The 27683-nt window shown below is 35.4% G+C and overlaps 7 protein-coding genes across 14 annotated transcripts; 3 read left to right on the top strand and 4 right to left on the bottom strand.

Moving 5' to 3' along the window:
• The first annotated feature begins 3433 nt into the window (after positions 1–3433).
• On the top strand, positions 3434–7263 carry LOC105692208 (EGF domain-specific O-linked N-acetylglucosamine transferase). Of its 3 annotated transcripts, XM_048652279.1 has the most exons (12): positions 3434–3451; positions 3717–3937; positions 4677–4954; positions 5030–5236; positions 5319–5467; positions 5530–5693; positions 5765–5885; positions 5966–6119; positions 6210–6410; positions 6502–6635; positions 6711–6813; positions 6895–7263. In XM_048652279.1, the coding sequence occupies exons 3-12, from the start codon at positions 4712–4714 to the stop codon at positions 7078–7080; spliced, it is 1662 nt and encodes a 553-aa protein (XP_048508236.1). In that variant the 5' UTR covers positions 3434–3451; positions 3717–3937; positions 4677–4711; the 3' UTR covers positions 7081–7263. The 3 variants fall into 3 exon arrangements, with proteins under 3 accessions (XP_048508236.1, XP_020711618.2, XP_012266688.2); XM_020855959.2 differs by lacking the exon at positions 3434–3451 and having other exon boundaries at positions 3499–3937; positions 5768–5885; XM_012411265.3 differs by lacking the exon at positions 3434–3451 and having other exon boundaries at positions 3500–3937.
• An 84-nt stretch (positions 7264–7347) lies between these two features.
• On the bottom strand, positions 7348–9387 carry LOC105692209 (uncharacterized protein At4g17910). Its single transcript, XM_012411266.3, has 2 exons — positions 9230–9387; positions 7348–9143 (listed from the first exon to the last, which is right to left on the bottom strand). The coding sequence occupies exon 2, from the start codon at positions 9088–9090 to the stop codon at positions 7558–7560; it is 1533 nt and encodes a 510-aa protein (XP_012266689.2). The 5' UTR covers positions 9091–9143; positions 9230–9387; the 3' UTR covers positions 7348–7557.
• A 148-nt stretch (positions 9388–9535) lies between these two features.
• LOC105692210 (TBC1 domain family member 20) lies at positions 9536–12655 on the bottom strand. Of its 3 annotated transcripts, none has more exons than XM_048652285.1 (6): positions 12071–12655; positions 11873–11992; positions 11424–11667; positions 11128–11331; positions 10836–11055; positions 9536–10768 (listed from the first exon to the last, which is right to left on the bottom strand). In XM_048652285.1, exons 1-6 carry the CDS (start codon positions 12333–12335, stop codon positions 10463–10465), a joined length of 1359 nt encoding a protein of 452 aa, XP_048508242.1. In that variant the 5' UTR covers positions 12336–12655; the 3' UTR covers positions 9536–10462. The 3 variants fall into 3 exon arrangements, with proteins under 3 accessions (XP_048508242.1, XP_048508241.1, XP_048508240.1); XM_048652284.1 differs by having other exon boundaries at positions 11873–12417; positions 12505–12655; XM_048652283.1 differs by having other exon boundaries at positions 11873–12655.
• Positions 12656–14482: 1827 nt separating this feature from the next.
• Positions 14483–17978, top strand: LOC105692207 (carnitine O-acetyltransferase-like). 2 transcript variants are annotated; one of them, XM_012411263.3, is made up of 12 exons: positions 14483–14616; positions 15089–15188; positions 15267–15400; positions 15486–15615; positions 15706–15878; positions 15949–16102; positions 16170–16347; positions 16411–16699; positions 16775–16903; positions 16981–17299; positions 17392–17529; positions 17650–17978. In XM_012411263.3, the coding sequence occupies exons 2-12, from the start codon at positions 15144–15146 to the stop codon at positions 17848–17850; spliced, it is 1890 nt and encodes a 629-aa protein (XP_012266686.1). In that variant the 5' UTR covers positions 14483–14616; positions 15089–15143; the 3' UTR covers positions 17851–17978. The 2 variants fall into 2 exon arrangements, with proteins under 2 accessions (XP_012266686.1, XP_012266684.1); XM_012411261.3 differs by lacking the exon at positions 14483–14616 and having other exon boundaries at positions 14630–15188.
• LOC105692212 (GDP-fucose protein O-fucosyltransferase 1) lies at positions 17606–19980 on the bottom strand. Of its 2 annotated transcripts, none has more exons than XM_012411269.3 (7): positions 19666–19980; positions 19301–19416; positions 19074–19197; positions 18634–18998; positions 18299–18535; positions 18001–18212; positions 17606–17859 (listed from the first exon to the last, which is right to left on the bottom strand). In XM_012411269.3, exons 1-6 carry the CDS (start codon positions 19772–19774, stop codon positions 18009–18011), a joined length of 1155 nt encoding a protein of 384 aa, XP_012266692.2. In that variant the 5' UTR covers positions 19775–19980; the 3' UTR covers positions 17606–17859; positions 18001–18008. The 2 variants fall into 2 exon arrangements, with proteins under 2 accessions (XP_012266692.2, XP_012266691.2); XM_012411268.3 differs by having other exon boundaries at positions 18006–18212; positions 19666–19978.
• A 462-nt stretch (positions 19981–20442) lies between these two features.
• LOC105692229 (serine/threonine-protein phosphatase 2A activator-like) lies at positions 20443–22540 on the bottom strand. Its single transcript, XM_012411293.3, has 8 exons — positions 22253–22540; positions 22074–22159; positions 21638–21841; positions 21331–21548; positions 21122–21246; positions 20944–21044; positions 20766–20873; positions 20443–20666 (listed from the first exon to the last, which is right to left on the bottom strand). Exons 1-8 carry the CDS (start codon positions 22293–22295, stop codon positions 20529–20531), a joined length of 1023 nt encoding a protein of 340 aa, XP_012266716.2. The 5' UTR covers positions 22296–22540; the 3' UTR covers positions 20443–20528.
• Positions 22541–22723: 183 nt separating this feature from the next.
• On the top strand, positions 22724–26656 carry LOC105692227 (sorting nexin-17). 2 transcript variants are annotated; one of them, XM_012411292.3, is made up of 9 exons: positions 22724–22893; positions 23085–23212; positions 23331–23696; positions 23757–23847; positions 23920–24170; positions 24248–24457; positions 24546–24725; positions 24802–24897; positions 24988–26656. In XM_012411292.3, the coding sequence occupies exons 2-9, from the start codon at positions 23153–23155 to the stop codon at positions 25168–25170; spliced, it is 1437 nt and encodes a 478-aa protein (XP_012266715.2). In that variant the 5' UTR covers positions 22724–22893; positions 23085–23152; the 3' UTR covers positions 25171–26656. The 2 variants fall into 2 exon arrangements, with proteins under 2 accessions (XP_012266715.2, XP_012266714.2); XM_012411291.3 differs by having other exon boundaries at positions 22724–22980.
• The last annotated feature ends 1027 nt before the right edge of the window (positions 26657–27683 follow it).

Below are 27683 nucleotides of genomic sequence, written 5' to 3'. Positions count from 1 at the left end.
AATTGACCACAACTCGATCATTTCGATGAATGGATCGATTTGGTTGGCAGATTCGGATTACCGACTCGAAATGTTTACGTCAGATTTCAACCCCAGAATTGAGAAATCTCAAAGTAACGCCGTACACCGCAATAGGTACTAGTAATTTTGTATGAATTCGATCGAAGGTGAGATTGTTTGAAGTTTGATAGAAAAACGGGCTAAATTTACATACGTATGGATAATTAGATAAAGAACATTTTCAAATACCTATACGTAAATCAAACGACACGTAATTCAAGCTATAGAAGATAAAAAGAAAAAGAAAAAGATGAGGAGAAAAAGCATATAACCAATTATAATAAGCATGGCTCCGTAGCTACCGTCATAGAATTATTTTATAAAACATCAGCGTCTGCAGCAGCAGCAGCAGCCGCATCTTATTAATACTTTAATTACTCTAGCCGCCGAAAGGTAGTATAATAACTGGTATTTACGATTATACCCCTTCAACAAACTATATACATACGAGTTTAAAGCTGGGTGACATTTTTTTCATTTCAAAAGCGATAATATCCTTCTTTAATAGCTTCAGCTATTTTGTCATCCACGCAGCCGCATAATATACCTGCAGTCTACACCCTGTCTACTAATATCATATCTTTCAATGGTTTGAACATTAAAGAATTATAAATTCAGAAAAAAATTTATATTCGTTCATTTCTGTTTTTTATCTCTTCTAATAATTATGACTCTCAGCCGTACCGAAATTACGTATTTACGACACGGTCGGGAAAACGCCGTACGGTGTACTAGGGAGATGACAAAAATCGGGAAGAAATTTCATTATTTACGATCTAGGATTCAATTTTCAAAGATCAATAGACTATAAATATTAAACGAAAGAAAAATCGTCACGTGAACCGAAGTCCAAGTAAAATCGAAAAACCACGAGAACAGTATTTTTTTCCTAACCCAGAATCTGGAATAATTTGAACCAAAAAGCTCAGCGCAATCCATAAAAGAAATACCTCCTAATTTCCGATACTCGTGTCAAATGAACATGTAAAAAAATGAAATAAAAATGTTGTTGTAACGGCGCCGGCCATAGTCATGGACACGACGACCCCCCGTTGTGACGCCTTCGGAACGGAAGCGGCCACTGATATTAAAAAATATTACCACACGTCCTTTACGGGCATCTTAATTTAGTTATTAGCTGACCATATTTGTATTTATGAATAAATATGAGTTGCGTGATATTCGTACAGCAAAACACTAAATGTAACTGATATGATTTTATACACCCGCAAGTCGAAAATCAAAGTACAACTTCAAGTTGACAATATTTTTCAAACACTCGAGCGAAAATCGTATTCAATATTCGATTTCAATGAACTCTGTTCTATCGAACACGAAAAATCGATCCCTTTCCATACCACATTTTCAATTGTATGAAAAAACAGATCTACAAATAGGCAAAGAAAATCGTCTAATTAGGTCCGAAAAATTTTATGTTTCTACAGTATAATCATCCAAGATTGCCTGGATGTATAAGGAAATAATAATAGGCGGTTTGTATAAGATCGTTTGAGAATTATAAGTATAATATGGGACGAGCCTTTGGGGCCTGTCGAGTTGCGAGCATCGAAAGCTGGTTTCTCGACTCACCTGACTTTGGAGTCTCATTAGTTAAAGGCGAAACAAATCGCTCAATTAATATATGATAGATGCGTGTAATTCCTGAGAGGGTTACATTATACCTCCGAGCGTAATAAGGTATTCTATATAAAAAAAAAAAACCACCTAATTACCTGAAATAACGATTAATAAAAGAAATAAAACGATAATTAATATCACGCACGTAGGCAATTCAGGGTGACTCTTCAATTATATTGATCCCTGTTCAGATCCCAACTCTGAAAAACTGTCGACATATTTCAGAGTATTTGTCCTGAAACCGAACTTTTTTAGGGTCAAGACCGAAAATTTGTAAAGACAAATCTAGGTGATTCACCCCAGACTGCGCATATCGCAATGTATGAAAATATAGACCATTGTTGGAGGGGGAATAACTCTCTGCATTGTCAATGTAAACCTGCATATCAGCTGGTATATGAATAGCGATTGCGAGGTATAGGTACCGTTGTTGGCTTAGTCAAGACAGGGCAAAGTAAAGTAAAGTAAAGTAAACTAGAGTCGAGCAAGTTATAAGGTTGGGTTCTAACTTGATCCATCGAACTGGCGAGTTTCGAACTTCCATACTTCGATCCGCAGCATCCACGGAGAAAGAGAGAAAGAAAAGCAAAAGCTGATCGAAGTTGCCTCCTCCGGCGTGGGTCTATGATGCGATCGTGATAGATGTAGATCACCGCCCGCTCGGTGCCCCTCGATCGTTGTTAAGATCTATAGCAATGTACAAGCGCTTTTATGCACACATAGAGAAGACATACCGCGTTTTGTATCAGTAGAATAAACGAGAGAGAGGATGAGAGAGAAAAATATATCTCGTAGAAACGTATATGTATAAGAAAAAGAAAAGAAAATATCTCGGACTCAGGGGGCCTGCAGCTTCCATGTTTTCCGGGTCACGTCACGGCAGGTTGACTGCCATTGTCCGTTCGATCCTGATCTCCTTGCATTCATTACCATTTATTTTTCCTACTCGCTACTTCTCCTGCCGCTGCTTCTGCTTCTGCTTCTGCTTTTGCTTTTGCTTCAGCTTCAGCTTCGACTTCGGCTTCTGCGCCTTATCCGAGAATAAGTATATAAGCCGCATTTTATTGTCAAACGAAACGTATACAGGTAATAGTAGGTAGCTTGTATATTCCTGATTTAAATTGACGGTGACCGAGAGGGCTGCTATCCGTTCCATTTGTTCCCTACATTCGTACGCATCAACTCCACACTTGTGTATTTCAACAGCTCCAGTCCTTTGGGACTTCCATTTTCAAATTGCAAGATATTTTTTAAAACTTTACTTCAAAGATGTCCTTCATTCGTTACCTGAAAATCTTACAATCAATTGATCTGATAAACCACCGGTAAAGTGTGATTTGTATTATTACATGTCTCATCGCTTTTTTTCGCGCGTATTAAAAAAAAAATTCAAAGCTGGGACGTTATACTAGAAAGTATAACGCATACCTGTAATGCTATCTGGTGTTTAAATCGTCAAGTTTTTAAACAAATTTCAGTCAGAGTCGATAGAATACTTGCAACAGGTACATGATTACCGTGAACCGATAATAGCCTTCACAAGGTACAACGAGAGAATAAAAATATCGTGGGTAATCTCATCGAATAGAGTTAAGTGTGATCCATGCACTTAGCTACAATCAGTAAGATGGAAATGTTCAGTAGTAGTAAGCAGCAGCTTTTATCATTCAAACAAAAATGTAGAATTCGGAAGACCGCCTGATCCTTTTCCTTTTCGGATGATTACTACCCACGTGATACACGTGTACGATGAGTAAGTAACCTGTTGAGTTTTCAGGTAAATTGAGGTGTATTTGTTGCCGGTTAAATACCGGAGTAAAAAGTTCCTTGAACAATGTATTGAGTAGCAAACAAGAAGAAAAAAAAATTCTCTCGAGTATCGTGTAGCCTGAGATCAGGATTATCATTAGCCTGAGAATCATGCTTCCGATAATCTTGAATGAATCAATTAAGTCAATCAATGTTTGCAGAAATAAAGATCGATAATTCAATCCCACATAATAGCAGCCATATTGTAGGCGTTGAACGAACAGCTGTAACAGACCGAACGAGTGAACGAACGAACGAAGGAACAAACGAAACGAAGAAAGAACCAATGCCATAACGAATGTGAAAGGCACAAGGAGTTTTGTGTGATGCTGCTGTCCGTGCATTTCTTACATCACGCGTGTCAAAAACGTGTACAATTGAAATCGCAATATTTCACACATTGGTTGAATTTCTTCCATCATTCCTCGCGGTGAGTATATTATCTTAAAAATGGAATGATGAGCACGTTGCCTCATCCCCCGATTGCTTCTTTCGATATTTTTTTGCCTTCTCCAGAAAATAAAATTTGAAATTGGAAACAAAAAAAAAGAAACACGTTCTGAACCGGCGACTGCTTTATCGACTGATTATATTTATATCTATGCAGTTTGAATGAATTTATTCCCTTCATTTTCGATTATCCATTTTCATTCGACACGAAATAAAACTGATGAAAAAATGCATTCGTGATATGAATAATATTTGAAATTACTAACAACCAATCCTTTTATCTAGTCTAATTCTTTTCTCAATATGATCAATTATGTCTATATTTATTTGCGCTACTGCACCCGGCTAATTTTTCTTTGCAATAACTAGTATTGAAGTTATTTTCTTATTTTCTAACTATACTACCTATTTACAGAGTGTTAATAAATCAGCGCTACTTTCTAATGAACTTATATCTATTCTCTATAATTATTTATCCAGAATGGTCAAAATTTTCGTTACCAATAATTGTGTTTGTTGAATTTCTTCTGGCTCTTCCTTTTTTATCTTCTTAGCACCGTGTAAGACACCCACCTGTACAGGTGTGACGTACATTCTCACGATCTTACAGCATATTATAATAACCCGCCAACGCCAAAAGTCACACATGACCTCATATACCCAGAATAAATTTTTTCGACTTCCGTTTTACTAATGTAATATAACTCGGTTTGTTTCAGATCTTCGTATCAGTAATTGTAATAGTCTATACGGAATGATTTCAGCATCAACAACTGTTACGATGTGTTATCACGATCGTCGATGGATGATGATAGTCAATCGTTTAAAAATTAACAAAATTTTATTATTTCTAATCATCATATACTTAAATGTAATACAAACTATCTGTGATAATTATACAAACATAAATCTACCGGAAAATCAATTGAAATATTACTTTAATTCGTTCCCAACGATCGCAGAAAAATGTCGCAACGATCCTGAATGTCCATATAAGGTAATAAAGAATTTATCTTGTTCGAAATATGCAGTAAAGTGTTCTTTTTTTAACCATTTCTTTTCACTTTTTCAGGACCATTTAGATAGCAAGGCATGTTGGGGATACGAAGATGATTGTAGACCCGAAAATTCTTACTCTATTCCAAAATGCCCGGGCGATCACAAGGGGTGGGTGGCAACCAAGCAGGCTCAATTAGATACTTTTTATACTCAAGGTGATTTCGGCTACGTCCGTGATCAGAGAAAAGAAATGATGATAATCTGCGAGCCACTTTTTCTCGTAAGAAATAGAATTTCAATAATAATTAACGAATCAAATTTTTGAATACCGAAAGCTGATCGACTTATTTTTTAATAATCAGGATGATTCCTCGTTGGAATGTTCGGAACACATGAGATTTTGCAGAGGAAGAAATATAATGATAAATTTCACTGATCTCGCAACCAGAAAAGAACCCATAAGATATAAAATGGACGTTTTGAAAGAAGGCCAAATAGGCGGATACTGCACGTGAGTAATTTTCTAACTGTTAGCTTACAAAATTGTTGAGTAAGAGAAGACGCTCCTTCTAGATTGAATGAAAAAAGACTCATGGCAAATGCCGATCATATAAGTCCCCTGCAGTCATGGGGTCCAGAACTTCGTAACTTTAGAAAATTACCAAGAAGACCAATAGTTGAGGGGGACTGTGACGTAGTCATAGAAAAACCAACGTTCCTAATGAAAATAGACGCAAGTACGTTTCCTAAGAAAATAATAAACCGACTACTTGTCAAAAATACTTTTGAACCCTTTATATTGTTGCAGCAGTTAACATGTACCATCATTTCTGTGATTTTTTCAACCTCTACGCATCTCTTCACGTCAATTTATCACATCCTTCTACTTTTGATGTGGATAATCATATCCTGATATGGGAAAGTTATAGGTAACTAGAAATTAAAGTAAAATTGACGAAGACACAGCAACAATTTCGTTACTAATGATGAATTAAAAAATTTTTTTCAGTTACCAATCTGCTTTTCAAGATACTTTTGAAGCTTTCACAAGCAACCCATTGTGGGATCTGAAAACTTTCCGAGGCGATACGGTTTGTTTCAAGAATATAATCTACCCAATGTTGCCTAGAATGATTTTTGGTCTCTACTACAACACGCCATTGGTAATAATTAATCGTAATACAGTTTTGTGTTTAATTGTAAATAATCAGGTCTTCTATAGATTCTAATTTAATTACGTATGAATTTTACAGATTTACGGTTGCGAAAAAAGCGGACTTTTCAAAAGTTTCAGCGACCATGTTCTACATAGGATGAATATACCGTTAATTGAAAAAACAAGCTCGAAAATTCGAGTGACGTTATTGAGCAGGGACACGCAGTATAGGAAAATATTAAACGAGGACGAACTAGTGGAAGCGTTGAGAAACAATTCGAACTACAAAGTGAGGAAGGTTTGTACGATTTACTTACAATACCAAACTTTTCAGAAATTAAAATATCACCGATTTTCAACCAGCATTTTTTTCATCTGATTATTTTCAGGTAATTTACAACAAGAATCTGACGTTCAAAAAGCAGCTACAGATAACTAGAAATACCGATATTTTTATTGGTATACACGGCGCTGGGTTAACGCATCTGATGTTCCTACCGGATTGGGCCACAGTTTTTGAAATGTAAAGCAACCATTTGAAATGATTTGATCGATTTCCAACTCCGCTAAAATACATATCTTTGACCATTTTTACTAGATACAATTGTGAAGATCCGAGCTGCTACAAAGACCTCGCGAGATTGCGAGGAGTAAAATATTTGACATGGGAAAATCCTGATAAAATTATCCAACAGGATCCGGTTAGTTTTCATTTGAATGAAAAGGGGTGAAAGAAATTGCGGTTTCTTAAACTTGTTAATAACATCACCGTCATATTCTAGGGGACACATCCGGATGGTGGAGCTCATGCTAAATTCACAAATTACAGTTTTGACGTTGAGGAATTTCTACGGATAGTCAAGCTGGCTGAAAAACATGTCAAGAATCATAAAACTTTCAAAGAGCATGTTGAAAAGTCATCTAAAAATCGAATCACTGTAAAAAGTTCTGGTAAGGATGAATTATGAAAATGTTATGAGACTAAAACGCGTTTTATAGTTACCGTCGATAATGGAAGTAATAATTAATAAAAAATAGGAAATAATTTCAAATTCACAGCAGCTCAATATGCTAATTAATACAAATATAAAATCAGTGGCTATCGTTAATAATTAAGATTGATAAATTATTAAATGCGTTCGATTTCCGATATTGTAATAAATCGATAATTTTAATTATTTTTATATGCAAACGTTGTACATAGATATATAAGTATAAATTTATCTCAAAGTTGGATGTTGAAATTGAAAATATATAAGTTAATGACTATATCTTACAGTCTCTCACCTCTTCACTATAAAAATTATTTTAGATGGTACGATTGACCGTATTACAGTACATAATTTATCGTAGAGGAATAAAAACTATTTGAATTTTAGAAAAAACTATGTTAGTAAGGCATCGAAGATCAGTAAAGGGCAGGAAGTACATAAATCATTTCATAATTAAAACTTAATTTTGATTTTGTACTTATACAAAATCGCAAACAAAGCAGTACTGACCAGCACATATGCCGTTATAATTTGAAGAGCTTCATTATCCGGAACGTACAAAGTTTTAATTGTTAAATTTATGCCACCAGTGATAAGATTGCAGACAAGAAAAAAAGGTAGGCCGTTATAATTAACAGCTTCCAAAATTTCTGGGATACTCGATAACTGATATGATTCTTGTTTAACTTTTGAAGTCTTTTTCCCAATGTCTTCTTTTACAGATAACTGTTTCAAGATATCTGTTATGACATCAATCAGTACTAAAAGTGTCAACATTGTCGTAGATAAAGTTACCATCCAAACGCAATATCCAGCATTAGCTAATTTTCTAGAAACTCGAGAGTATGAGTTAAGAAATAGCATAGCTGCGCAGGCTTGAGCTGCGATTAGCGACAACTTTATGCAAAGTATCATCGACTCGGTATAACGAGCATCTATTATGTATCCAAAGATTTTAATACGAAAGTAAGAGTCTACTTTAAATTTATCGGTTTGATTTTTACTTGCCCTCTGATAAGTGGAATGTATCAATCTTCCGATAGCAACGCCTATGAAATAAAGACCGACGTATCCTAGTGTTGAAACGAGCCCCTCTTTATTAGCATTAACAAAGCCCTCCCTGGAGTGAGAAAAAAGCCATTGTCTCACATTATTCTGACTTAATACAAACTCGTACACAGTAATTATGAAAATTCCGACAATCAGAGAATATCTTGAGCTTAGCACAGTAGTTACAATACTTGTGAGAATCTTAACAGCTGCAAGTGTTACGAAAAAGTTCCAATGAACACCATATTCGCTGACGTGTCTTTGATAGTTTAAATATTCGATAGAAAAGTACCTAACTGAACCCAGTACCAGAAGAGTAATGCAGCTTCTTACGCAGTCAACAAAATTTTTAGCAATGGCCTTTACAAACCCTAACTCTACGTTCTGACTAGAATCCTTTGCTTCTGGAGAGACAAGAGCATTGGACATGATAAAAAATCCAACTCCAGTATCCATTAAACTGAATCCGTAGACTTCAGTCTTAGCATAACGTCTGGGAAATACTTTAAAGTCAACAGCTAATATACAAATTGCAGTCAGTACGCCAGTAAGTGATCTAAAGTTTGTTAGGAATGGACGCCTTGCTGAATGAGTTGATAAATATCTGCCACTTCGAGCAGAGTTACTCGTAAATATCACAACCAACACATTAATAAAAGAGGCCACAAGTAGAGCCATACAAACGGATATTTTCGAGTCTGAGTAAACAGTAAAACATAATATTGTTGGAAGTAATACAACGATGAATTCTGTTATGAATCGTGTGATTCCATTGAGGTGCTTTCCAATCAGAACAAAAGTTGTTATCCTCAGCAACAAACTGCAAACACTTGGCAATATCACAAGTATAATTTCTCTGGCTGTTGTTCCATGAATATTCGATATGAATTCAAGCTGTTCCTTTCTATAGGCATCCTCGTTTAAATTGGCCGCCATAGTCTCGTTCCTCGTTCCGTTTCGTTTCCCAAATCAATCGGCGAGTGAATTTCCTGTAAGATACAACGACGCGTGCTTTTATCAGAACGTTTAAAATCTCTAATGACTACCTTAAAATGAGTAATTGGCGTTTACTAACCAGCCCACTTTTGTTTTCGTTATTCCTTTCTCACTTATCGAAGAGTGCCAGTGGGTTGCATATATGCTCTTCTTTATCCTTACTCGTACATCACAATCCGAGCACCGGACGCCATATTTTCGCACGAACTCGTCTGCTATCAAATGATCAATATCAACCATATCAACATAGCCACTCCAGTCCACAACGAATTTTGACGTTTCCTGAAACAACTATCCTCTGAAACGCAGAAATAGGATTGTCTCATTATGTGATTGATGATAACGGTAATCTAAAGCCAGAAATTAATCGCAATATTTCATAAAATCTGATTACGATTATTTAAAAAATTATTATTTTATTCATGACTTCGATATTGCACTACCGTACATATATATTAATTGTATGTATATATTTTTTAATTTATCGTTTTCACTCAAATAAATGCCTAGGCTTGTGATAAACGTACTGTGTATCAATTTTCATAATGTATAAGGTAATACAATTTCAAAATCCGGCGGTTCCAAATACTAACTTGGAAAGTTTTTAGAGATATCCAGTAGTTACAAATACTTGCAAAACTAATGTTAGGTTTCTTTGTAGCAAATAATTTTTTGTTTCATTGAATTTCTGTTTGGTTAGGTTTTTCTCATTTCCTTCATCATATCTTCATAATAATGTCCTAAAACTTTTCTTGCACATTCTATCTTGAATGACTGTTTCATGACATATCACATTCAGAAGTGATTGGCTATTTTTTTCAAATCTTTTGAGTCTCAACGTAACTCCTGACCTGACTATAGACGGCGCACACTGTATTGAAATTTATTGGTACGTAAATTGTAATTCCCACAGATCACACGGTGTAAGGCAGTGCAGGAATGCTTTAACAAAAAATCTCCATTCAAGTTCACATTATAGTATCTATTGTACTTGCGCTAAGCAGTGCAAAGACTGAAAGAGAGTAATATAGCCGTGCCAATAGAGGTGAGGAATATTCTTGAATCAGGTTCATTCGCATTTTCCCTTTCTTAGTACAGACGAATCTTGGTTTTTGAATTCCTTAATTGAAAAATTCTGCTAAGACGGCTGATAATCCCTCATTATTATTTTACTACAAAAATCTTACCTCCGGGATTGCAGTGAGTGCTTGTAGCTCAAACTCAAACTCCATACATTAGGTACTTGATTTTGAAAGTAGTATCATATTATGAACGAATAGCACTGCTCAAAGTTTGCCGAACACAGCAGTTATCAGTTAAGTCCTGTTGAGCTTTTTAGAAAGGCATAAATACCTATTGCTAATACAGTTACAACGGCTATAGTTCTATAACTCCCAACACGATAAGGCAAGCGTGGATGTGGAACCGCAACTTGAAGCCTTTTTCGTCTTTCTCGTTCCTGACGATTTTTCTCAGCGGTTTTCTTCCATTGCTGTTCTTTTTGGCGCCTCTTATTGTCGTAATCTCTAACGTCGGTTTCTATGGATTCCGGTGGATATTTACGGTACAGATTTTTGGCATCGACAAGCAAAGTTTCAAATGGTAGATCCTCGGGAAGCTGACAATAAATTATCGTTAATAATATTCGATGCGAATTATTGTGTCAACTCTGTCTTACAGCTTACCGTACAAAGTACTTTGTGAGTATGTCCCATGTCAGGTGTGGTGTTAAAAATTTCAGTAGCTCTATGAGCTACGACTACAGTGCTTAGGTACAACGGCATGAGCGTTGGGCTTCCAAGAAAATAATCGAAAAGTCTATGTAGTAATTTTCTATGCTCAGAGTACTTGTGCGCGTACCAAGTTGTGTATTCGGGAAGGGCGAAATGCGGGAATAACTCTACACTGAAATCAAATCAATTCATGAATTCGAATAGGACATACATTATCGTATCTCATACAGATATTGTTACTTACTTTTCTAAATGTTGTAACAACGTTGGATGAACACGTTCCAGTAAAGCGAATATAAAAAATAATTCTTGATGAACTTTTTCCATTGTAGTTTCCATAAACCTTTCCAAAAACTTCAATGAGATTTGTTCCAATACGTACAAGCCATTCTGTAAGCCCATTACCATCAGAACAGTTGCAGCCACGTCATTATAGCCTTGATAATAACTAGAAATAGATCAAAGAGATGAATAATTAACCAATGGTTAAAAAAAAGTTCAAATCGCTCATATTGTAATACTTTTTGCTAAAATGCTCACTTCAATTTTTTATGCCGATGTAAAACCCAGCATATCATTTGTGTCATTTCATTTTCAAATGCAGCTATTTCCTCTTCCGTTGACCCAGGTGGAAAATGACTGGCACTTCTTACAACATCCTTTAAAATTTGTTGATAAACGTCATTTGGTATTTGTTCATGTACATTTTCTAGCCTGTCAACAGGTGTGAGGTCCTCATTTTTCAATCCCAGAAGTCTTGGCCACAAAATCCTTCGCATGTCATCTGAAGACCTCTTTTATTAACAAAATTTGAGTTGAACAGAGTCATTATTACCAAGCAAGAACCAAATCTTTTTGCAATCTTTGATAATATCATAGATACATTGATGCCATTGACAAGGTACCAGTCACCGATAAGGTTAGTTCTGATTTGATTCCTCCTTGACTATAATCACCTGACATATTGAATGAAAACTTTAGGTAATTACCGTTTACAAATCCTTCACTGCTGCATCCAAGTAACTTTAATTCACCAAAGGTGAGTTCAGGCTTTGATATGCATCCTTGAATAACTTTGATCTTCATCCGTTCTCTCCCAATGAGTGAGTCTACATCATCGTCAAGTGAATCATCATCCTTGGATGAGTTATGAGTAAAAGTAATAGGTTTTACACCGTTTGATTTACCTGATGAATCTAAATTCTCAATATGAGGTATCCTGGGTACAGAATTAATATCACTCCAAACTTTGTTAGCGTCCAAAGTAGGTGAGTGATTCTTTGAATCACAATGTTCTCTATTCTCCGTAGTCTCATTGCTCTCCCAGTTGCAATTTTTTTTTCTTATACTCAGAGTTCCCTTAACCTGCAGCTTGACATCTGGGTGATTGACCGATGTTGACGTTTCAGGTGAGGATTGCAGCAGAGGTAAAACATCGTCTTCGTTTTCCATTACGTAGTATTGAGAATGTTATTATTTTCTTTCGAGGTCATATAATACTTCCATGCTCGAAAACGGCCCACATTTTATCACACTAGTGATTATATATCCGATTAAAAAATAAATTACACGAATATCGTGGTATGTACACATTCATCCCTCAAACTCAAAGTTCTAATACCTCTGAGTCAGTGGTTTTGTAGGTTCCATTTGAAAGTGACAGATGGATACGTAGAATCGAGTGTTCCGAGTTGTCATCAAAAAACATAAGGTTATGCGACAGTCCACATTCCGCTCGTCCAACTGCAGCGGTAATTATTTGATCTTAAATTTATCCAAACGGTTATTACTTTACGATTCCTATACCCGAATATAAGTATTAAAAAAGTTCTTTTTTGACTAAAAGTTGAAAGCAACAAGCCTAAAGAGAAAAGAATATGAATATAGTGAAATTTTTGAATGTGGCCGAAAAAAATGAAGTTAGTGAAAAACTACGAATGACTTTTTTCTATTTGTATTTTATGAGCAAATGAAAAATAGTCAATTACATGTAACTTCAAGAGAGAAGTGTATAATTAACCAAGGCCTATAATAATTAGCTATGAATTTCCAGTCTCAATGAATGATCATCATAAGTCTGATACCATACTCGATAAATCATCGTGCTAATTACGCTGATAGACAAAATGCAGCGAACCAAAGCGAGCTTTTCTTACAAACCAGAACACAATAACGAAAATAATAAGGATTACTTTGTACAGCCGAACCTCCGATCATCGAAGAAGATCAACACAAACTCCAATCTCTTTGATTCAAATAACTTTCCTAGATCAAAAATTACGTGGGTTTGCAATGAAACTTTCGAAGACGACAATGTTTCAAAGAATAAATATTTCCTGGGATCTATTTTAAAATGTAGAAGTGACAGCGATCTGTACTTATCAGACGAATACAAAAATTACCCATCGAGATCGAGAGATCTTGACATGTCATCTTTTCCCAGCGATTCAGATATCACCGTGATCAGGGTTCAAAGAAGATCAAAAATACAACGAATAGCGTCTCGTGCTTTGGAAGGGATTTTAGGAGACGGTTCTCACTTACCTGAGTCGATGTCAATGGTGAATCTGGTGACCTTGGTCAAAATAAAGAAAAATGCGAAAGACTATCGCGAAGTCACGTCTTCTAGCTGTATTACGAAAGACGAATGTTTGATTCCTCTATCATCCTGGGATAGGTCAGAGATAGATTACATAACTAATACAGTATCAGACACAACGATCGAAAGCATTTCTCGACCGATTCCTAATTATTGGAACATTCGTAACAATCGTAATTCAGAATTATTGTTAGGCCAGACTTCACTGAGCTCTGTCAATCAATTTTATGTTACCAGACACCCTCATAAAAACGCAAGCTGCAAAAGGCTGTTGAAAATAACAAACCCAAAATTAAAAACCGTTGAAATTATAGACGTTGTCAAAAAAACAACGACAAACAAACCCATGATAATTACGGATTCAAAAGATGGTATCAAATTGCAAATAATAGATGGAGAAAATTTGAAAGTTACGGCGAAAGCGATCAACCACTCCACAAGAATTGACAAAATCTTCACGCGATTTTTTACTAGAATTCAAAGTAGATTACGCAGATGTATTAGATGCTCCTGCCTGCCTCTGATCAAGAAATGAATGAACTAGCAACGAGAGTCTGTAATATATTCAGCCTGTTTCCCGCCATGAATTTTTATCATGCCTTCAATCATAATTTCATCCCACAATTATTTATGTAAATTTCAATTTGAAATAAATTTCACATATGGGTCACCGATGTGTAATTAATAGTAAATGTTTAGTGTAAGGATTTCAAGTATCAAGATATAATTCTGTTGCCATTGAGACACATTGATACGTTATGGTAAGCAGAGTTGCAACAAAGAAATTTGAATGATAACGCAAGAATTATGGCTGACTTGGTAAAATAATAAAAATTGAAACAATTTGATTTACTCCGGTAGTTTAGATGATATCGAAGGTAGTTATGAAGTAAGTGTGATTACCTTAATTTTCTATAGCGTTTTATAGAGGAGCACGAAGCGGTGAACGCGTGACCGACTGGTGAACGTGAGCGGCTCGGAGTTCGACTACAACTGAACTATTCAAAAAGTTGCGCGACGCAGCAGTACTGCAAAGTCGATAGTCGAGAACTCGATAAGACGAGAATGCAGTGAAGTCAACGGTGGAGTAGGTGGAGTCAAATTAGTAGCGCCCTGATTTGACAAGCGTTTAAAGTAAGGATGCAAATCTAGATAAGACTATTATGTTTCTGTGAATTAATATACAATGTCTTGTAATGATAATAACGCGACGTGTCGCAAAAGTTAATGGTCTGGATATTGTTCAACAAACTTTCCGTGTGAATAATAATTTCGTAACACATTTTTTATACATGTATCCCAATTAGGAATATTTTAAGTTGTGCAATAAATTCTAACCAACATAAAAGGACGTAATGACCTATTTAATGTTTGATTGGATAATCCATTCCAGTGCCTTTTTTAATGATCTTTGTACCCTGACGAAAAGATAGCGGTAATGGTATCAAAAATCATTTTGTTAATATTTTTTTGGAGTGATAAGGATCCGAAACTTTAGAAAAGTAAAAGTATCCCCTGTGGTGACAGTCTGTGTCTGATTTTCCATGGAACCCCTAATTTCTGTTCTGAATAGTAAAATTTCATTGCCTTCAAATTATAATCACAGCCTCACAATTGGGACCATTAACAATTGTCGCGGAATAATTAAAAATCAACCAGCCATGCAGAGATCTCTAATGACGATCCCATCATTGAACAGAATACTGGCAAGTATAAAAAAAAATTCGCTCACCAAAAGTATTATTGCGATTTATTTACGATTGGGCTTGCACTCCAAATTTCAGGGCAGTGGAACCAGAGTAAAGGTCTGTCCAGTATCGATGCAAGCTGTAAACATCACATCTATAAAATTGAACAAGGAAATTCCTCCAAAGCATCCTGTCCCGGATTTAAAAAAAACTGTTGAAAGATATCTGAAGTTAGTCATTCATATAGTAATTGTAGTTGCATAACATTGATTTGAGGGATAAAAAAAATTTTAAGTTTTGTACTTGAAATTCCAGGTCTCTGAAGCCGTTGTTAAGTACTAAAGAATATTCAGAGACTGAAAAAAAAGTACGAGCGTTTGAATCGGGTGTGGGTCTTGAGCTGCATCACAAGCTATTAGAGCGTTACGAATGTACAGATAGCTGGGTAAAAAACCTTGATATTTAGCAAAACTTAATCAAATTTTAATTATAGATCTGAGTATAATACAGAATTTTATTGAATTGGAAACTCTAGATGAACGAATGGTTTCTAAATGCAGCGTACCTAGGATACAGAATCCCAGTGATTGTTCATTCAAGTCCAGGAACTGTCGGCCCATTGCAAAAGTTATCATGCCCCGAAGATTTTTTCAAATTTGGAGCAAATCTTATAGAAGCTGTATGCGAATATGATTCTATGATAAAAAGGTCTGGTCACATGTTATTTTTGAAAACATTCTCAATAACATCGTTAATTAACTCTGCCACCTCATTTCAGTGGAAAAATAAAACAAGAAATGGCTGGCAAAGATGCACTGGACATGCAGCCATATGCTATGATACTTGGTACTCATAGACGTCCAAATATTCCATTAGACTGCCTCTTGCACACCGATCACTCAGACCATATAATTGTCATACACAATAATCATGTGAGTTATACATAGATAATAAGTTAGAACCTTAATCCATAATTTGACCCAGTGAAATTCTTTACAGTTTTTCAAATTGAATGTTTTTGATGATTCTTGTAAAGACCGAACCCCTTTATCATCCACTCAACTAGCAGCAGCTTTAAAGGATATTACTAGCCGTTCAGCAACTCCAGGAATACCAATTGGAATTTTGACAGGAAATCATAGAGACGACTGGGCAAAAGATTACAAAAAGTTAAAAGGTAAGGAGTTTGTTTCGGAATCACAAATGATAGCCAGCTGCTTATCAAATCTTGGTTTCACAGATTGTGCTGACAATGGTAAAATATTGGCAGATATTGAGAACGCGATGTTTGTACTTTGCTTAGACAAAGCAATACCAGATAATATACAGGGTGATAAAAATTACGAGTCAATTAGGGCTGTCCAGAGTATGACAGGCGGCAGTTGCGACGCTAATGCTGGAAATAGATGGCACGATAAAGCAGTTCAATACATAGTATCATACGATGGGTTCATTGGCATGACCTATGAACACAGTCCATGCGAAGGTGTTCCAATTGCAGTTCTGCACGACCATGTATTAAAACATATGTGAGATAAAATGTTGATAGAAATTTATGAAATCTCTTATTCAGTAGTTATACGCTGATATTCCTCATGTTTCAGAGCTAATAAAAATGACGATAACTACGATCTGAGTGCGACTACTCAGTTTCCAAAAGCAAAACATCTCGAATTTAAACTACCTAGTGGAATAGAGGATTCTATTACCGCAGCAAAGCGTGTGGTGGAGGAGTAGGTTTCATAATTTTACCGAACACACGTTTTCTTTTGGTTGTGTTTTTGCCCTTATTGCATGTCTTGATTTACAGACTTTCAAGAGACATTGACATGGAGTGTTTTACATTCGAAAACTTTGGAACGGATGAAATAAAAAAAAATAAAATGAGCCCTGACAGTTTTATACAAATGGCTATGCAATTGGCATATTACAAACTTCATGGAAAACCTCCCGCCCACTACGAGTCAGCAGGTCTCCGCAGGTTTCGTAACACTAGAACTGAATGTATAAGATCTACCTCTATTGAATCGGTAGAATTTGCTCAAACTATGCTCTCGGATGATTCAAAAGAGAAGAAAAAGGAAGCTATGTTGAAAGCTATCAATGCCCACAAAAAATTAGCTGGAGAGGTGTGTGTTCATAGAAACTATGAGGAATAGAGATCAATTTCTAAACATTTCTTTGCAAGATAAAGTCAAATGTTCTTTGAATGATTCGATAGGCTGCCACTGGTCAAGGTATAGACCGCCATTTATTCGGATTAAAGACCATAGCTGCCAAGAAAGGTTCGAGCATCCCAGATATTTTTACTGATGTTGGATACACGAGAAGTACGCATTTTAATTTGACGTCTAGTCAGGTACGTATTGTGGTTTGCGGTCACCATATTGTTGCTTAAAAAATGAGTAGCATGTTGAAATAATTAAGTATGTCAATACCACTGTAATTTTTGTTTATTTTTGTGCCATCTTCTCTCCAGGTCCCATACAAAACCGCTTCGTTCATGTGTTACGGTCCAGTAACACCAGACGGATATGGTTGCTGCTACAATCCACGGCCGAAAGACATTAGAGTAGCTTGTTCTTCTTTCAATGCATGTAAAGAAACCCGTACAAAGGAATTCGCGGAAGCGCTAAAAGAATCCTTTTGCGTAATGAACGACCTCGCATCCGGGTGTTAATGTTCGAACCTATTTGAAATAACGAATTTTATGTAACTGTTATGTGATATGAAACATACTTCCACATATTTCACAAATTTTGTACATATTGTTGAACTTTTAATAAATAAAATCTTACGTAGATGAAATCATTACAAGATTTGTAAATACCTTACATTTCACAATTCTTCACGCGAAAGTGAGGATGGATTTCTCTCAGGAGGAAAACCCCAAAAGAAAGTAGGAAGCCCGCGAACTTCTCTTTCTCGAGCAACAAACGCAGAAAAGGATGAAATGCAGTTGCCTATAAAGTAGTTCGAATTTCCTAAAATTGCTAAGTCCAAGTGAGAAGACGCTGGTTCATCTTGCTTGTACACACCAATCTGCATTTATAAGAAAAATTGTTGAATATTGTAAAGAATGTCAACTTGATTCTTTACAAACACGAGTTACATAAAATGTAACTCACTTCCATTCTCTTCAAAGCCTTACTAAGCTCTGGTATCATATGATTATTATCAGAGGCAACATATATAGATTTGACATCGTTCTTTGTGCGAATTATACGTTTCAGGTGACGAACTATCAGTTCTAGCGGTGGCAGACACATAGCTGGTGTTGCTTTGCCTCTTTCATTTCTGTATCCCAAACATTGTGGTGCAGCAAACAGATTTGGAGAACTCGAAATAAATTCGCAGGCTCTAGCCTAATAATTAAAAAATAAGATCAATGAAAATAATTATCAACCAGAGCTTAGAATACAAAATTTATTTTTCGTAGTGGTGCTATTAGACGACGATGTACCCAATCTATTCCATTCCGTAAATGAATTCCTATGTAAGCTCCTCTAGGCAGATGTTGTTTCACAAATAATTTAGCTTGGCTGGCTATTTCATCATTCCAAGTAATACATTTTTGCAGTTTTTTATTTTCCATTTGTACAGGAAAACTAGCTGGAGCTCCCGTAAATGCCAATACTGGCCATGAGGCTGGTGGGTATTTTTTTGCCCATTGATACACCATGTCACTGTGATGAACATCATAATGTAAAGGCCCGTAAAATTCTGAGCTCACAAACTCAACATTAAATGTATCCCAAAATGGACCAAATGGATTCCCTTCTTTTGCATTACATGACCCTGTGATGCCTCGAATGGAATAGCAGAATGCTTGAAACAGAATAGAATTCATCCTGAAATTGCCAAGTATTTAGGAAAAAGATCTGAGGATTGAAAATAGCTCACAAATCCTTTTTGATGGAGGCCATACTATAGGGGCAAGTGAGTTCATAAATCTTTCCATGACAATCACCCTATGGCAAGTTTCCAGTTGTGATACATTGAAGTAGGTGTCAAACGGTACCTGGGTCTAACAATCAATTCATTTCAGAAGAGAACTTATTTCAATTAACTGTTGCCAATTCTAAAATTATTGGTTTGTTTCCTACTTCATGGTTTGTTATTCAACTCACCGACCTTGTAGCTCCTGTTCGATACTCAACCCATGGCGGTACGACTAAAGTTCGATTTAAGGCTATGGAAAATCCTAGCGCACCGAGAAAATTATCTGCCTGATTACCAAATCTTCCTGAAAATTTTCAAATGGGTTGGTACATACATAAATTAAATGTTTGTCGGGGGGCTAGATCTCACAGAACAGGGGTTAGACCAAAGTAACCTGCGACTTGTTGACAATCAAAAACAAAATTATATACGCATATCCTTTGGCAGATTTTCTGCCATAATAATACAGCGAATAAAGATCTTTCGAAAATGAGTTTGAAAATATGAAAACAGTTCATTCATAGTAAATTAAAGTCACTCAAGAATTTCTTACCCATGCACGGACAGTAAAGAATATATCCGTTGTCATCAATCTCGGGATACGCGCAATATCCATGATAAACTTGGATAAACAACAGAGTTGAAATAAGTAGAATGGACATGTTCGGTTGTTTGAAGTATTCGCATAGCCAATTAGATAAAACAGTGAGATAAAATTGTCACAGCTTTCATTGAAGTGTAAACAATTGTGAAGTTTTTGGAACTGAGTTTGAAGTTCCCATGGCAACTGTGAATGGTGGCATTCGTGAATGAAGGAACCGCGCCGAAGTGCCGAATTGGCATTCGACCGGCTCGGCGTTTGCCAGGTTATTTGACCGAACCGCCAAACTAACAACTTTCAAATATTTTTATATAGACAGAAATGCCCATTTTCTGTCAACGGTCGATAATGAATTATTATACATGTTTTATCAATTCTATGGCTTTTGATACTACTTATTTTTGCATCCTTTTTGAATTGATCTAGGACCTTCATGATATTTCTTCATGATCCATGCAATGGGAGCTTGTAAGAATGTCGATTGATAATTGTTGGAAATATCTGTCTCCAAGCTCACTTAAGGCCTCAATGCTTAAGCCTACTCACCATAAAGAATATTTTTCCCCCGGCTGACTTCCTAATCTTCTCACTGAAGGTACTCTTCTCCAGTGACGTTAGTGCAAGCCATACACTGTTCAGTCAACAAAAATACAGAACAATTAATTTTCAATGGTTATAGCTCTGCTAAATAAAACAAAGGATCAAATCAAGTGTTTCGAATGAACCATGTATACATAACATAGATATCTTGTATTTCGTAACAGGGAAACAGAAGTACATAGTTAGATTGTTCACTGACAGGATAGTGCTATAATTTAATGAGTCGACGATGAAGAACGACTTGGAACAGGTGGATGGCCTATCGGTTTGCAGCCGAGCCCTGCAGGCGCTGGTCTTATCGGCAACAATGAACCAAATAAGACATGCTGTACGACTGGAAATTTGGCTAATATCTGTGAACAAAAGACAGCAATTTTATGCCTTGCACTTTAATTTGAAATCTACCCTACTTGAACATGAAAGACACGATCCAAGGGTTGCTATCACCCTACCTCTGCTTTGTACATCTTTATAAGTCCGCTATTAACTTTTGACCAAGAGGAAACCGCACTAACATTCCACAGCTGATTGGAATGTTCGGCAAAAGGTCCTGTTTTAACCTACGATTAAAAGATCTGATTAATGATAGTACGATCATTACAATTCACATGATTTGGTGGTTCTGCTCACCTGACAAATGAATTCGATTGAGCTGAGGAACATGAATTGGTTTGCATATGTCTCTAACACACCCTCGTCCAAGAAGTGATGGGGTTCTATACGGGGATGACCTGTGATGTCGTCAACTAATTAATTCCGTCTTGATTTGATTTTCTAGTTTTAATTGGTCAAGTTTTTTGTGACTCACCAACTAATTGAGCGCTACCCCAAATAAAAGGTACAAACTGATAATCATCCAAACTCCAAACCCCGTGGCTGCCAGCTGGTTCCATACGATATGTTAACTGTAATTTACGCACCAATTGAAGATACCTGATAAACATACCATGATTTATTTCCAACTAAGTAATCAGTGAGACAATCAGAACCAATTGAAAATCATTAGATTTTATTCACCTGTTGAAGACTTTAACTACCACAGCTGTTTTGTCTTCTGGTTGAAATGCTGATATTTTGAACATGCAGCAAAGAAACATTATAAAAGCCATTTCATGACCAGTTCCATAATCTATACGCGTTGGGTTACCAAAGCTCTCATACAAGTACTGAACTACTTCAGGAATTGCTCGATGTAGCTCCTTTGGAATCACATTTCTCAATTCTCCAATACTCTCCTAGAATATTATAGAGAATGAAGTAAGAACCCTTAATCTACAATGGTAACTACTGAAAAAGTTTATTACAGAGTAATATAAATTCGTACTTCTAACAGCTTAGCATGCCATGTACGAAAAGATTTATTTCCAAATCTCTGTGGCTGATCTATAGGTGGAATAGAATTTATCCAGTCGTCAAATATTTTCAACATGTTAACAGTTTTATTAACTGTAACTGATTCGGAGCATTTCACATCCAGTGATTTGCCTTGCACAGACTCATTCAGGGCCAATAAAAACCCTAGATACTCCTGTAAGCAGAAATATAGAGTTGAAAAATACAAAGATGAAGATTGAGGGGTCTTCGAAATTTAGATATTCATCCAACCAAACAAGAACTGATCTCATTTAAATCTTAATAGAATTATCTTATCCATTGTTTTGTTTTGACATCACAACAAAGGGTAACATAACATAAGTTAACTAGTTTAGACATTAATGTTTTCGTAAATATATACTGCCCATTCAGATGACATTACTTACAAAATATGCCTCCGACTTTTGCCAAGCAATCATATCATCCGGAATTTTTATGGCCTTCTTAGGAATAATGAATTCATGATTTTCAGCTGTAATACGATCGATGATCAAGGTACATTGAATCCAGAATGATGCAGGCCGAATTTGAAACGAGACATTAATAAATGTCGAATTGTATTTACCTGAGAATTTTGGAATTTCTGGGGGCGGATCAATTCCTGACATGATGCTGTCAATATAATACTTATGTTTTCCAGATTACTGACTCCTTGTTATTATTTCTACACATTTACATAAGGTGTCAAAATATTCGACGACGCAGATTCCGTTACAAACAATACAAAAATTATTTTCTCCTCTCTGAAACAGTCGGTGAATCCGATCAGAAGTAAATCATTCCTCAGATCAACATACTACAATCAACATCTCATGTGATCCAAGCAACCTTCTCCTGAAACATTCGGAGTCCGACGAATTGAAGTAACCATGAAGAACGGAAGTAACCAGGTATTCAGTCCTGGATAAAAATTTTCAACATAGAAAAAAATTGTACATCTCTTCCTTCCAAAGTCCAATACTAGCCGGCAGAGGTATGCGCGTTGATTTCTAACAATAAATAGGTTCACAATTCAGTCCGTCCATAAACCAACAAAATCCTTTATATGTATGTAAACTATTGTAAACCAATGTAAACGTTGAACAGAACTGTCAGTGAACTGTCAGTTCTGCCGTCAGCTTATAATCAGCTGTTCAATCACTTTCCAAACTTGCTTTTAGGAAAAAAAAACTATACTTCACTGTGTCGTAATCGAATGACGAATTTGTAAGTTATCACGAATATTATCTCATCGACCTGTATAGCTAAAGTGATAGAATCTATAATCAATCAATACAAAATAGAGTATATGAGGTACGATATATTTATTGAGAATTCTGTTGAGTTCATGAACTCTACTAAATCATTATGCATCACAAATGGGCGTGTTATTTATTTTATATCTTCTTTCATTTCAGTATTCTTGAATGGTAGCATACAGAGCTCCAAGTGCAATCTACTACATGAACAGAAGACGCTGTCCAACATGCATTTCTCAATCCCAGATACTCAAGAATTCATCGATAATGGTGGAAATGCATATTTGGTAATAACGATACCATCATCATGATTAGTGCCATTAAATGTATAATAGAATGGCCGTCCGGTAAATACTACTCTTCATCCTGTTTTATTCAAATATCTTTCTTTGTTCATTCCGATAGGGATACAACATACATATCAATGGGCTATTTCACTGCACAGTGAGATACAAACAGCTGCTGAATCTGCATATACAGTTGGGAAAAGATCTAGACGTCGAGCTACCTGAATTCCCTCCAAAAAAGTTATTTCCATTGACTTTAAATCAGCAAGAAGAGAGACGTGCTTCTCTTGAAAAATACATCCAAACTATCGGACAAAATTCTACCATCAATAGTTCTGAATTGCTGAACGGATTTCTACTACATGCCCAGCAGGAAACTGCAGGAGAAAATTCGACTGAGGAAACTTTAGAGGTTTTTTTAATCAATGGATACAAAATCACGATCCTAGCTTCGCGTAGAGAGCATTCTGAACAGATTTTAATGGTATGTCACACTTTTTCACTTTTGGAGACAATAAACTGAACAAAATGTTTGGTTTTACAGAAGGTGTGTCATCATATCAAGCTACAAGATAAACATGCCTGCTATTTTGCTCTGTTTCTCATGCACCAGGAAGACGATGGTAATATCAACGGTAAGTTTACTGGGCACTATTCAATTACAGTAATCTGTATTAAAGATGTAACCCTATTAATCTGTATTTCAGTTTTGCGCAAGCTGCAAAATTTTGAGTCCCCTCTTGTCACACAAAAGAATATTTCTGTCCTCAGTATCAGAATAGTGCTAGGAAAAAGCTACTGGGATCCTGCATATGACGAAGAATTATTGCATGATGAAGTAGCGTTGAATCTACTTCACATTCAGGCAATATCAGATATAGATAGAGGGTGGATTTCTGTTCCAAATGAATCACGTGAACATCTGGCTGCTCTACGGGCCGGTGGCAATAAAAAAGAGGTATTTTCCCCAACATCTAAATGAGCATCTAAATATTCATTGAATCAACGATAGTAATAAGTGATAATATTTTCCAGTTCTTGAAACTCGCACGATCTTTGAAGTATTATGGTTATGTTCAATTTGTTCCATGCATAAGTGATTATCCTCAACCAGGAACAAGAGTTATAGTTTCTGTTGGTAAAAATGAACTTAATTTGAGAATTTATCCGGAAGGTGAAGAAGAATGTGAAGCTGTATTTAAAGTTACTCGAATGCGCTGTTGGCGAATTACAACACTACACAATGTTGGTAAAACTTGAAGCACCTAACAATTATCATTGTTCTGGATCTTTTCTATTCACAGTTTAAACTGACATGAATTGTTTCACATAGACCATCGAAAAACGTGAAGATGAAGATTACAGCCTCGAATTATCCTTTGAATATCTGATGGCTAGAAATCAACTGCAGTGGATTACCATTTCATCCGAACAAGCTATTCTAATGTCAGTCTGCTTACAAACTATGATCGACGAACTTCTTATAAAGAGTATTGGAGGAAATAAAAATAACGTAAATGATCTTTCACTTGGAAGCATTGGATTGAAATTTTGATTCCGCATACATTGTAATTTTCTTATTTTGACAGGATAAGCCTAGCAAAATGTGGACGTACACGAGGAGAGATGGAAGCAGCGAGATTATAACATCTACCTCTGTTGACAGTATCACTAAAGCGGATGAGGTTTGTCAACCAATAGTCCTGAACGAAAATTGATGATCATATAATTATAACACTTATTCCTGTACTATATGATTTAATAATCTTTTGTAGAAGAATGAGCACCAATGTGAACCGCCAAAGGCTGAACCGATGATGAGAAAAATAACTGAAAGATTATCAGCAGTAACAGTGAAAAAATCGAATCTAGCAAGGAAAGGAGTGACAATTGTAAGTAAAGGCGACAGTTCAACCGAAAGCAATGCTTTTCATATGATTGGAGATGACGATCTCTGAGTCTTGCCAACATATAAGTTTCGTAATAAGGTTACATCTGAGATTACATTGCCGTTATATTTCCATAGAAGAAACTAAATTGTACCAAGGGGTGATTTTACAAAATTATACATCGTTGTTGATGTATCGATACCAGGTATAATAATTAGTAGAATTCATATCGTTGTGCCACATTGAGGTATTCGATTATGTACCTGGTAAAAAGTGATTTTTATAATTCCATGAATAAATGGCCGCGATAGTTGGTTTTTTCAAAAATTTTCAAGAATGACAAATTGTGTTAGAAAATACGTTATTATCATGAGGGTAGCATTTTGCTAATTATTTCATGCAATATATAGACTTATTTTGATATAATATTTTCCTACTCATACTGAATTACTACTGCTTTGTTTGTTGATGAATATTTTATACGTCAAACCACCCAAATTCCAATTATATATTATATTTAGAGCACATCAACTTTTGCAAGTACCGATATGGGTACAGCAAAATAAAAGTATCGCTGCTGCACAGAATTATTCAGTATTATCATTTCAATGAGTGAAGGTGTGCAATATAATATGACTAATGTAAAAACATGCTCAAGTGTAAAATGTATTGCATAAGATTTCTGAACGTGGTTTTAGCAGAAAGGATTAATATAATAAGACATTGCAGGAACTAGGAAGGACGATTACATAAATTCAATAATTATTTATCGTCCAATAAATAACTTTGTAGCTGTTAAAGAGTCAACAAATGTGCAGTAATTGTGTAACTTAGGATTTGAAACTGAAGGCATTGATGAATGTTTATTTTTTATTTCCAATGGATCACCCGAACATTCTTATAGAATAATATTATGAATAGAGGAGCACGAATTGTAACAGAAAGAAGGCATGCTAATTTTTTATTCACAGTTTACCTGCAGGTTAAAAATGAAAATTTTCAAACCTAACTTTATTGTTAAAAATGTTTGTGGATCTTCAGTATATTCGTTAATAATTTTTACAGTTGTTTCTAATTATAACCATGGCAGCAGAATTCGTTTTTACAAACGAAGTTGTACAATTTTTTATTATTGCCACGAATAGTCTGTAATAAAACTGTGATATAAAAGCATGTAATAGAAGTATAAAAAAAAATATTTCGGTGATAAATGAACTAATGAATAGTCCACCCGTTGATATAAATTACCAGACAAAAGGGTTGAATTCATGTTTTTCAAATAAAAGTAACTCACTATTATTGTTAAAATGAAAAAGCATATCTAGGCATGTATAGCGTATTCGCTGCACTGAATAGTGCTGGTAAAATTTGAATGCCAATAATTTTAACGTGTTAGAAATTACTCTACCTATAAGATTCAATCTAAGGACAAAGATGAATATCACAGCATTCCTAATTTTTATTGATGAAAGAAAATACATATAGGTTCAACAATGTACTGTTATCAATTTGTTTTGTAAAAATAAAAAATAAATGAATCTTTATATTTATACTACATGCATCTGACGCAATTTTTTAACGGCATTTGAGGTAGTTGACATTTCAAAAGAGTTATGGGTAAATATTGAGGCCTACGATGAAAATTACTATTTGATGTAGGTATGTATGTATAATGTATATAATTCTTTATTTACTCTCGTACAAATATATGTATTCTAATGGTTGTTATCAAAAAAGAGAAAGCATTCACATGGTCTATTCTATGCATAAGTATACCTATAATGTATTGCGATTTGTTACATACTAATAATAAAAATAAAAAAAAAACGTAATAATGTACAAACTGATTATGCAGTTAATCAAATGAATTTTTTTTGACAATTATGTAACCCATGATTTTTACTTAGGTTGAAATTGATCGGATTCATTAGAAACATAGAAAACAATAAATAAGTAAAGATTCGGTGTTTGATACACACACGTACCTAATTGTAAAGCTATAACTTCACAATGGCACATCATTTCCATGTATCAAAAATATGTATATATAAGTGATCTGTACATGATTGTGTGGTAAGTAAAAATAGAGGCTACTGTCGGTTTAAATGTAAATGTAACTATAAGATATTCTATCTTCAGTACTTATAAAAATAGCACGACTTCTAATTTAAAACCCCAAATTTGATTGATACTCCAAAATTTCTCGCTATTACTGAATCTCCTAATGTTCAGAGAAAAGTATTGCATAATGCTGAATGGTTGTTTTGTGATGATTGAAATAAAATGCCCATCATAGAAGATTAGGGGGGCAAACAATTTACCTACCTATACAATACTATTAAACTTAGTTATTTATAATCGGTATAAGTCCAAAGTATTCAATTGTTCAAAGAAACCCTATTTTAAGGCTGTGCGTGAATTAAAACGGAGAAGAGTATAAGAATATCCTGTGGATTGCAGAAGCGTTTTGTTTTACACTACCTTGTGATCTGCCAGTAAGGAATTAGTAATTTATGCTAATCTAATCTATTTGATTTTTTTGGCACGTCGGTAGTAACTGTAGCATTCCTGAAGGTGAGACT

This window comes from Athalia rosae, chromosome 3 (genome assembly GCF_917208135.1).
Source record: "Athalia rosae chromosome 3, iyAthRosa1.1, whole genome shotgun sequence".
In the NCBI taxonomy this organism is placed as follows: domain Eukaryota; kingdom Metazoa; phylum Arthropoda; class Insecta; order Hymenoptera; family Athaliidae; genus Athalia; species Athalia rosae.
This window is presented reverse-complemented; position numbering and strand designations above follow the sequence as displayed.